At 41.8% G+C, this 11,481-nt stretch overlaps 1 protein-coding gene across 1 annotated transcript; it reads left to right on the top strand.

Annotated features, from left to right (window-relative positions):
• The first annotated feature begins 175 nt into the window (after window positions 1–175).
• Window positions 176–10,800, top strand: zgc:152830 (uncharacterized protein LOC767682 homolog). The gene is made up of 16 exons (XM_061767628.1): window positions 176–292; window positions 849–890; window positions 997–1,087; window positions 2,559–2,707; window positions 2,799–2,907; window positions 3,816–3,943; window positions 4,015–4,114; window positions 4,448–4,523; window positions 4,597–4,682; window positions 5,438–5,542; window positions 5,987–6,062; window positions 6,163–6,281; window positions 7,520–7,603; window positions 7,688–7,745; window positions 10,248–10,429; window positions 10,504–10,800. The coding sequence occupies exons 1-16, from the start codon at window positions 282–284 to the stop codon at window positions 10,636–10,638; spliced, it is 1,551 nt and encodes a 516-aa protein (XP_061623612.1). The 5' UTR covers window positions 176–281; the 3' UTR covers window positions 10,639–10,800.
• Window positions 10,801–11,481: the final 681 nt, after the last annotated feature.

Below are 11,481 nucleotides of genomic sequence, written 5' to 3'. Positions count from 1 at the left end.
GCCTGAAATGGAAATTTGTCGTCCAAAAACAGAAAATTTAATATTATTTTATATCAGGGGCCATGAATAGTTATTTCAAAAATTTAATGCTAAGCTAGATGTCGTGTATTTAAATGAGCTACTTGTAAACATAATTGGGAAACCCCAACTTTTTGAATAGACCTGAATGCAACGCGCGTGCCACTCGAGTCGGTCATGTGACCACATGGAAGTGCTCATTGTCACCGGCTAGTTTCTTTCCACTTCGCATTTGACGACAAAGGAGCTGGTCTAGCATCATCATGTGCACCAGGTGACAACTGCTTATCGTCAACTAATAATTGTTTGGTTTATCATTCGTGTTCGAGCAAACTAAATTGTTTGGTTTATCATTCGTGTTCGAGCAAACTAAACCACGAAATTACATTTCTCGAAACCCTTTCCAACGTTTGGGGATTGCATTGATGATTGACATAATTCCATCTGTGAACATGTATTGGGATGTTATTATTTTGTAAATATATCGCCACCTTTCAATTTGAGTTTCCTCGGCTTTCACTTTTGCTTTGCGTGACTCACTTTATTTGCTTAGCTTTCATTATGAGTCGTATGGTTTTAGTAGAAATGTCTATTTGACAGACACATTTTATGAAGCTGACTTTTCTCTTTAAAATGTGCAAGTCAAGACACTCTCATTGTTAGAAGAGATGGGAGATAAAAACTGATCAAAGGTCCTCCCAGACTTTGAACACTCTCTTATCATTAACCGGCACTGTTGTCTGGCATCTTTGAATCTTATCTGTCCAGCCCAAACCTGTCTTAACTCTTAAAATTTTGTTATTTGTTAATTTTGTATTTGTTTCTTGTAGTGTGCAACCCATCGAGTGGACCACTGACCTCAAGGACCAGAAGTGAGTACCAGAAGAGAAGACACACATCCTCTTTTTTTTGTTTTTGTTGGTTTGCATATCCTGTGTAGGGAGAGATATTGTTGATTATGCATTTTTTCACTTGCAGATTTGATGGCATCGTATTGGTGACCCAGAGCTATGATGATTTGCCCTCTGAACTTGAGTGTCTGAAAGCCCCCCTGCAGGACTACAACTCTGTAAGTTTTCCATCTGTACATATTGTAATATCTCTGGCTCTGAGTGTTGATCAGTGAGGGTGGGCCTGATTATTGGTGGTGGTGACGAGGGATAGACTGATTATCGACACAGATATTTGACGTTCGCTGCTGAGTGTGGATTCTCCCTGCACTTTTTTATTCGAATTTTAAAACAAAGATGTCTATTGTCTAAGATTTTTTTTTTTTTTTAAATAAAATGTTGCAAATCTGAAAAGCTATTTAATAAACATGCTTATAGACATTTAAACAAAGTGTTGGAGTTTGTATTCAAAAAGCTTGAACGTTGGCTCAAGTTAGTGAGTCTGGGCATGACCTGTGGCCGATAGCAGCTCATGGATGAATGTGCATTCTTTTACCGCTCATAGGAATAAAGTGCCTGAAGTGCATCATCAACTGTGACCACATACAAAAGAAGATAGGCAGAAGTGTAAATATCTTAACAAAAAATTGGAACCATTAAGGAATTACAGCATTACATGAGTCTTTTTGTGCAGAATACCTCACTTTCTAAGGCAAATGAACATACAGCAATAATCAAGTCAGTGTCCTGACATCAATCCAAATGAACATGATTTTCACTTATTCAAGACCAAACTGAAGGCACCCATTATTTTCAAAGGATTATCATTAAAGTGTTACCGAAAATAGGTTTTCATTTTCACTTAGTCAAAACAAAGCTGAAGGTACCCACGTGATTTCAAAGTGTTTCAAGTGCCTTCAAAGTGTTTCAAGTGCCTTCAAAGTGTTTCAAGGGCCTTCAAAGTGTTTCAAGGGCCTTCAAAGTGTTTCAAGGGCTTATGAGACCCTGAAAATAGAGGTAACATGCATACAAAAAAATCGTAAATTGTAAATGCAATACTTCTGTAAAACCTCTTAATGGAGACATTATGCTTTTTCCACAAATTAAAACAGTTCCCAGGTGTATTAATTCATGTATTTTTTATTTAACTAGCAGTTCATACACTACACTGTATGTATATGGCACATGGACTTGCTAACACTAATCTGCGAATCCAACAAAAGCCAATGCAGCTCTGCTTACCCTGTGGCTTGGACATGATTGTAAGAGCGTCACACCTGTGGAGGGTGTGGGTGTTTCTGCAAGACAATGCCTCTGCATGAGAGCGTTTCAGTTTAGTCTGGCCATTGCTTGAAAGTGGATCTGGATATTCACCCAGTATAACAGATCATGTTATGTGCAGAGAACTTGGGGTGGAGCGGATATTATAAAAATTAGCCACACTGTTAGGTAGAACGGCTGGCTCACAGACTCGTTTTCAGAAATAAACTGATAACAATGCTTTTAATCTCAGTCCTAGTCTAAATTGATCTGTTTTGGGTACACATGAAACCTTGAGCTTTGTTAATAATATAGTTAATTGTGTGTAAAAGCTCTGACTGAAGCGTGTATAGGGTGAGGTCATTGCGTCATGATTACATCTTTTAACAGGTGGACAGTGGGCTGGGGGAGGAGGTGGTACTCCTGAAAGTACCCGGTCTCCCTGGAAACCGGTTGGTGTTTTCCGCCACCGGCCCCGTGAACCGCGACTATGACGACGTCAGACGCTTTAGCGACGCGGCTGTCAACGCCGTCAAGCGGTCAGTTTGTGTTCACACCAGGGAGGTTCTTTAGTCTTTTTATTTATTTTATTTTTATTTTTTTGCATTTCTCACACGTGTGTCTTTTCAGGGCCTTGAAAGCAGGAATGCAGCGTCCCATACTGGTCTGCCCTCCGCACAAGGACTACAAGAACAGTACACTGGTGGCTGCACTGGGAGCACTTCATGCACTCTACATGGTAAGGCCTGGTACACACATAAAGACAATCGGCCTGTTTTTGTGCCAATTTTGCACCTTCCTGACCAAGCACATCAAATGCCAGACAATCTTATGTCTAAGATTAGCCTATAAGAATATCCTTAGGTATGAAGGACTCTTAAATAATGAACGTCTTCAATATTTACAACCGAAACTCTTGTTGAGTGTGGGGAAAGCGGATGTGTCCCCGACTCATGACTGGGTGAATTGTGACATGGATCAGAATATAGCCAATCCAGACGCACCCTAAGACCATAAATAAAATTTTAAAAAAAACTTACCCGATGTCGTTTTTTTTTTTTAAGAAAAGTTGCCTGCCCAGATGCTTCGGAAACCTTTGGGAACATAGGTGCATATCCGAAAGTGTTTTTTGTTATCCAGTTTTGTGAGATCACGTGTGATCACTCGAGATTTCGAGATCAGCGTTGGAACATAATTTTTGTGTGTGGGATGTTCTTTGTTGAGCTTATCCTAGCACAGCACACACAACACGACCAAAACTGTTAAATATATGTTGTTGTTTTTTTTTAATCTTCGTGTATAGGGTCTGTCACACACAACGGTTTAAGATTTGAAAAATCCTTGTATGTGCCAGGTCTAAGATGAAATGCTGGTTCAGATAGACAGTTGTATGACTCACAAATTGGGTTTACACTGTATTGTTCGTGACTCAATTCACATTTTCTGCTCTCAATTGGCACAATTGGGATATGGCAGCAGTATGTAAACTCATATGAGTCTATGTATTATTTATAAAAAAATTTACGTCCATGTTGGCGCTTGTGGTGTTACTTTCGTATCTGCCGGTTGTTTCATGTGTTGCGCTATGTGTCACTTGAACTGTACATGCTGAAACAGTCCAAAATAAATGTGTTTGTTCTCTAAAAGCCTCTAGAAGTGAGGGAGGCGAACATAAAATCGTCCAACTACAAGGTGTGCGTGCTGGGTCTCTGGGTGGCTAATGAAAGCCAGGGTCAAAGGCTGGTGGATCTGGCTAGTGCTCTGGAAAGCGGAAGGTAAAAATATTTCAGATCCTGCTCTCATAATTGTGCCATTCAATCTTTCATCCGGACGTCTCGTCTCTTAGGCTGGCATGCCGCGACATCGGCGGCTCCGATCCCGAGCGAATGGCCGCTCCCCGTGTGGCTGAGTACGTTGTGGAACTCTTCAAGAACAGCCCCGTGCAGGTAGTCATGCCAAGGCCTCATCCTGTGTTTGTTTCACCTTCAGCTCATTAGTCCGAAAATTACAGTGAACCCCCGCAAATTCATACTTAGGCATTTGCAAAATATGTCAAATAATGTATTTTTGTTCATCTATCTATCCCAGTGACGTACAGTGATTGGCAGAACAATTAAATGCTCTTCCACTACCACATGTAATTATTTCAGTACTTCATTTCATACGCTTTGTCACGTTTTTGTTTGGTGAGGCGTCGGGACGTTTTTGTAGTAATGTCAAATATTTGCCGTGGTTGAGGGTGGGAAATATTGATCATAAGAACATGTGTTACACTTCAGGCAGAAGTTATTAGTGATGTAAAACTTCTGGAGAGGGAGTACCCCTGCCTGGCTGCTGTCAACCGCTGTGCCAACGGTAAGATCACATCTTGTCAACAACTGTTAGCGAGCTCATTTGTAGCCCACTCATTCATGGTTCCCTCATGCAGGTGTCCCCCGTCACCAAGCCAGAGTCATCAAGTTGGAGTTCTGCGGCGAGGGACCCATCCAGAAGACGCTCATGCTAGTGGGCAAGGTGAGATGAGGACATGTTATGCCCATGCAGTTATATTGAATTTTTTTTTTTAAGTTTAAAAAAAAAAAAAAAAGTCTGTCCACACTAATAGTGTTGAACGAAAATCAAACAAATTATTTCACACATAATGAATTAGCAGATGAGCACATGCCAAGCAACAGATGGCGTGCGAAGCTGGAAACATAAGACCATTTTAGCCAATCGTGAGCTTGAAGAAAGTCCATCCATTCATTTTCTGTTGCGCTTGTCCTAATTAGGATCTCGGATAAGCTGGCGCCGAACCCAGCTGACTTCGAGTGAGACTGAGTAAACTCTAGAATGGTTGGTCAATCAAAAATTAGTCTTAAATGAAGCGAACAAGCATGTTTTTGGAATGGGGGAGGGAAAGCCTGACGGTCTTCTGAATATCATGCTTGATATTTGATAAAGTAGCAAATTAAAATGGCTCATGTGGTGGTCGTGTCATAGAGAAATAGCATGCCAAAGCCACATTACTTCAAAACGTTTCATCCTGGCCTGCTTTTTCCAAAGTGTAAGTTACCAGTGCCCTAAAGGGCTCTTTATAGAACATTTGAACAAAATGCAAAAACCATAGAAAAGTTTTTACCCAAAAAAGTTTAATTGAGGCAACTGACTCTTCTTGGTTCTTGAAAACATTTCCCTTTTAATCCAAAATGTTTTTTTTAGTTCAAAATCTTGGGTGTAGAGTTTACTTATTTATGAAATTTAAGGCTTACTGATTACTCGGTGCACAGGGAATCACCTACGACACAGGTGGTGCAGACATCAAGGCTGGTGGCTTCATGGCGGGGATGCACAGAGACAAGTGCGGTGCTGCTGCCGTTGCAGGCTTCTTCCAGGTGAGGCACATTGAGGGCACAGTCTGATACAGTAAAGTGACCGTGTGTAATCCTTACAAGTTGGCACGACAGTAAACCTCTGCTATCTGTAGGGTATAGGGACTGATGTTTAGAAATGCCAGTGGACCTTTTTATGTTTATTCACAATAGCCATGCCAGGGTACTTCCGGGTGGAAAAAGGGATCAAATGACATGTTAGTAGGGGTGCCATCGCAGCAATTGCCAACCGGAAGTACGTGTGACGTCATTGTGAAAAGATTTGATCCTAGAACACTTGAATATCTATTCAAAGTCTTACCACATTTCCCTTGAGAATGAATGTACTTACAGCGCCATCTTGTGATATCCAGAAAAACAAACGTAAATAGTGAATTTGTGAATAGAGAACTGCAAATAAGATTCACTTTATATGCTGATTCCCACTAATACCATTTCCCATTTTAGATTTTAGCTAAACTGAAGCCCAAAAACCTGAAGGTTGTTGGTTCCATGGCCATGGTGCGCAACAGTGTGGGTTCAGGTCAGTGCCATTTTATGATAGTGCTGAATGTAGTTAAGAAATTTTTTTTTAAAAAGTGGCCAACAATCTTTTGGGATTTCTTTGTGGGTTTGTGTTTCAGACTGCTATGTGGCAGACGAGCTGGTGGTTTCTCGAGCGGGCCGCCGAGTCCGAGTGGGCAACACAGACGCAGAGGGGCGCATGGTGATGGTTGACCTGCTTTGTGAGATGAAGGAGAAGGTCAGATCAGCTTAGGTTTTGGGAGTACACGCATAATTGGGCAGAATTTGAGCATTTTCCCAGCCTTGCGATCAAAGTCAGCAAAGGTCCGATTATCAGATGTTTCTAAAGGATTATCATGAGCGATCATCTTGTGGTGGGGGGGTGTCATGAGTGATTTTTATAGATTTATTCTTCCTCTCTGATCTGCTCACAAAACGGTCAGGGCCGACAATCGTAAATGTTAAACGTGTCAACATGGAGTTGGGCTGAGTCATGCAATCCATGATTTTGATGTTGAACTGAATGATAGCCAATTTAGAAGTGACCATGAAATAACTGGTTGTGTGGACTGTTAGATAATGTGTCTCCCAAGTCGTTTACCACCCACCAGCAAACACACTGTACGGTGTTTCCTTGAGATTAGTTTAATTTCATATTGGAATGAATGGAAATTCCATTAAACTGTTAAAAATGCAATGTTTTTCAATAAGAAAAATAACACTAATATTGTATTTTATAAAAACGTACAGTGCTAATGACAGAATATAAATATTAAAACCGTTTTTGCCACTTTTTTTTTTTCTTCAGTTCAATAAACATTGTGCTGCATCTTCTGGTGTGCACACCTTGGCCACCTGGGGGAAGTATAATACAGACATATATGATACATGATATACATGGAGGAGGCGGCACGGTGGTGACTGGTTAGAGCGTCAGTCTCACAGTTCTGAGGACCCGGGTTCAATCCCCGGCCCCACCTGTGTGGAGTTTGTATGTTCTCCCCGTGCCTGCGTGGGTTTTCTCCGGGCACTCCGGTTTCCTCCCACATCCCAAAAACATGCATGAATTGAAGACTCTAAATTGCCCGTAGGTGTGACTGTGAGTGCGAATGGTTGGTTGTTTGTATGTGCCCTGCGATTGGCTGGCAACCAGTTCAGGGTGTACCCCGCCTCCTGCCCTATGATAGCTGGGATAGGCTCCAGCATGCCCGCGACCCTAGTGAGGAGAAGCGGCTCAGAAGATGGATGGATGGATGGATGGATATACATGGAGGAGATGGTCACAACTCCTAACTCGCAGTAATATTAGTTGTGCATCGTTTGTTAGCATAAAGCTAAACGTACTTATCTAAAGCAAAGCTATGTGATTGTTTTAAATACACAGCATGTAATTATCTTTATTTTATGTTTAGTTTGAGAGTAAACTTCAACTGGCAGTGCCATGATATTGACCCCTTTTGCGCCATCTTCTCGCAGGCACTACGCGAGACTTCCCCTCAATTGTTTACGATCGCGACTCTGACCGGCCACGCCATCAGAGCCATGGGAGCTAACTACTCTGTGAGTACCGACGCCATTAGATATGAATAGATGTCAGTGTGATATTGTAGTTGTTGAGTTGTTCCACTTTGAATCTCTCTGTAGATTATCATGGATAACGGACCCGCCCATCGTGCCGGCAATGCAGTTAATTGGCAGAAAGGTGAGACTAAATGACAACCCCATTTCCAATGAAGTTGGGACGTTGTGTTAAACAAATAAAAACAGAATACAATGATTTGCAAATCATGTTTGACCTATATTTAATTGAATACACTACAAAGACAAGATATTTAATGTTCAAACTGATAAACTTTATTGTTTTTAACAAATTATCATTAACTTAGAATTTTATGGCTGCAACATGTTCCAAAAAAGCTGGGACAGGGTCATGTTTTTACCACTGTGTTACGTCACCTTTTCTTTTAACAACGTTCAATAAACGTTTGGAAACTGAGGACACGAATTGTTGAAGCTTTGAAGGTGGAATTCTTTCCCATTCTTGCTTTATGTACAGCTTCAGCTGTTCAACAGTCCAGGGTTTCCGTTGTCGTATTTTACGCTTCATAATGCGCCACGCATTTTCAATGTGCTGTTGTAACACGTGCAGAATGTTGTTTGCCATTGTCTCGCTGAAATAAGCAGAGACGTCCATGAAAAAGACATTGCTTGGTTGGCAGCATATGTTTCTCCAAAACCTGTATGTACCTTTCACCATTAATGGTGCCTTCACAGATGTGTAATTTATGCATGCCATTGGCACTAACACAGCCCCATACCATCACAGATGCTGGCTTTTGAACTTTGCGTCCATAACAGTCCAGATGGTTCTTTTCTTCTTTGGCCCAGAGGACACGACATCCACAATTTCCAAAAACAATTTGAAATGTGGACTCGTCGGACCACAGAACACTTTTCCACTTTGCATCGGTCCATCTTAGATGAGCTCGGGCCCAGAGAAGCCGGCGGCGTTTCTGGGTGTTGTTGATAAATGGCTTTTGCTTTGCATAGTAGAGTTTCAAGTTGCACTTATAGATGTAGCGCCAAACTGTATTTACTGGCATTGGTTTTCTGAAGTGTTCCTGAGCCCTTGTGGTGATAGCCTTTACACATTGATGTCGGTTTTGATGCAGTGCCGCCTGAGGGATCGAAGGTCACGGGCATTCAATGTTGGTTTTGGGTCTTGCCGCTTAAATGCAGTGATTTCTCCAGATTCTCTGAACCTTTTGATATTATGGACCGGAGATGATGAAATCCCCAAATTCCTTGCAATTGTACATTGAGGAACAGTGTCCTTAAACTGTTCGACTATTTTCTCACGCACTTGTTCACAAAGAGGTGAACCTTACCCCATCTTTGCTTGTGAATGACAGGGAAGCTCCTTTTATACCCAATCATGGCACCCACCTGTTCCCAATTAGCCTGTTCACTTGTGGGATGTTCCAAACAGGTGTTTGAGCATTCCTCAACTTTTTTGCCACCTGTCCCAGCTTTTTTTGGAATGTGTTGCAGCCATAAAATTCTAAGTTAATGATTATTTGCTAAAAACACACACAACGTCCCAACTTCATTGGAATTGGGGTTGTCGTTCTATGGTTGCAGCATTGTGGGAATTTACAAAGTTGGGAATTAACTGGAATTAATGGGAACACACGAGGAATTTGCAAAAAGGGGAGTAATGGGAAACTGAAATATAGTTGGGGAAAATATATTTATGCATATTCCAGATTCCATGCAGGTATAGTTAAAGTCCCGCCAAAGTCACACAAAAAATGTCTTGTAAATTTGACACCCTACAGAGAAGAGTATTGTTAACAAGCTGGACATGTTTTAATGAATAAAAAAAATCAGAAAGTATGTGAAATCAGGCCTAAAAATGGTCAAGAATTGAGATGTTCTTTCAGCTTCCAGACGCTGTGGGCGTGTCGCTGAATGCTCTGAACCCCCCCCTCCTTTTAGCTCAAGGCAACTTTCAGCTGTCCATCAAATACGCCTTGTCTCACGGCTCCTAAGCCGGGAGTGGAGAATTCCCAGCGATGCACATTACACACGTCACGGCGCTACATCGTAACGCTGGACCTCCGACGGCTACTCTAACCGGCCACCGGGGCGGCTCCCACCGCTTCGCCGCCTAAACCCTATGTGACGCGTGTGGGAGGAGATGCAGAGAAACTGTTGAGCAAATAATGCAAAACACATTACACTTCAGGGCAGATGTATTTTTTTGTTGTGAGCATAGTTTGATGGCTAACTGCACGCTATACTGGTAGAAGGTGGGCCAAGTTATTATGAAAAAGGAAGTGGCAATTCTGCTGAATGTCTTGCTTTTGTCTTGCTGTGTTGTACTGGTTTGAAATAGCTGTTCCAACCAGACTCAGCATTTTGACAGACTGTCAGTTTTGGTGAACTAACTGGTAACCCTTGTCATATTGCCACCTAAAAATAAATCTGTTGAAATGTCATATTTAATTCTTTTATTGTTCATGAATGTCTGCTCATGACCAAACAATATTGCTTGAATGATACCTTTCTATTCTTCTCATTTGGAATATTACCAAAATTCCATAGCTTAACTTTCCATGCAAATTTACTAGAAATGTTTCAGCCATTTGGAGCATTTTTCTGTCAACAATAATTAACTTGTCCTTGGCCCACCATCATGCAGCTGGGGAGGTCCTGGGCGACCTGTTTGAAGTGTCGAGCATCAGGAGGGAGGACTACGAGTTCCACAAGGGGAAATCCGAGTACGAGGATATCCTCCAGTGCAACAACTTGCCGTCCTCTGCGACCCCTCGAGGACACCAGACCCCGGCGGCCTTCCTCATCATGACGTCAGGCTTGCACAAGGTGATCACGTGCAGAAATGACTCACTCCAATGTCTCATCAGATCTAAAATGACGTTACCTTTATCCTGACGCAGCATGGTGTGGATTCCGAGTCGCCTCTGCCGTACTCCCACATAGACATCGCAGGCTCCAGCGGCCCCTTCCCCGGCGTGCCGACGGGAGCGCCGATCCTCGCCATGGCAACCAACTACTTCCTGTCTGAGCTTTAAGCAGCCTACCCCAGTGTGAAACACACCTGACCTCAAGTGGCAGGAAATTACCCCAGGATGAAAAATCAATGTTAAAACGCCATCATTGTAAATGTGCGGCTGTATGTAGGTGTATGCTGAGCATTTCCCATTGGTTAATAAATATTCACTGGTCAGGAGTTACTGATGCTGTAGGGGTTTACTTGCTGTGCTATGGGTTCGGTTCCCACTTGGGGATGTTGTGAATGTGAACGGCTTTCTGTCTTGTGCAATGCGACTGACTGGCAACGAGTCCAGGATGTACCCCACCTGTCGCCTAAATTCAGCTGGGATGCACCTATGACCCTATTCAAGACAAATGGATTGATGGATACTCAGTAAACAATTTAATAAATAATAGTTTAATAATTTTAACATTAACCAGACACATAGAATTTCACTGTTCAGCACTGTGAAATTAACAAACTGCACTTAAAAAATAAATGAATAAATTCTAGACTAAAGATGATTAGTGCTTGAATAATGATTCTCAACCGCTGTACCATGGGAAATTATCCAATTTGCCTCACCTGGTCTGAAAATTATTCACGACAAATATTGTATCTTTTTTTTTTTTTTAATCAATCTGTACTGGTGATATATAGTGATGCACAAAAATAAATTGCTCACCCACTAGATGTCAGAAGTACAATTAACCACCTGTTGCAATTCATGCAACGTAACAATAGCTTTGTATTCAACAAAACAAGCATAGAAGTATCATTGAACAGAAATTGATGAGAAAATGCCAAAAGCAGTGGGAACTGAGGAAAGGACGATGGTTCTACAGAATTAGGAGAATTGAAGACATGGGCAAGAGAGACA

Source organism: Phyllopteryx taeniolatus, chromosome 3 (assembly GCF_024500385.1).
Source record: "Phyllopteryx taeniolatus isolate TA_2022b chromosome 3, UOR_Ptae_1.2, whole genome shotgun sequence".
Classification (NCBI taxonomy): domain Eukaryota; kingdom Metazoa; phylum Chordata; class Actinopteri; order Syngnathiformes; family Syngnathidae; genus Phyllopteryx; species Phyllopteryx taeniolatus.
The sequence above is the reverse complement of the archived record's forward strand: the minus strand, read 5'-3'. Positions and strand labels throughout refer to the sequence as shown.

Coding starts and splice junctions, on each gene's coding strand:
- zgc:152830 (XM_061767628.1), top strand. Junction 4,115..4,447: donor TCAAGAACAGCCCCGTGCAG/GTAGTCATGCCA, acceptor GTTACACTTCAG/GCAGAAGTTATTAGTGATGT. Junction 5,543..5,986: donor CCGTTGCAGGCTTCTTCCAG/GTGAGGCACATT, acceptor TTCCCATTTTAG/ATTTTAGCTAAACTGAAGCC.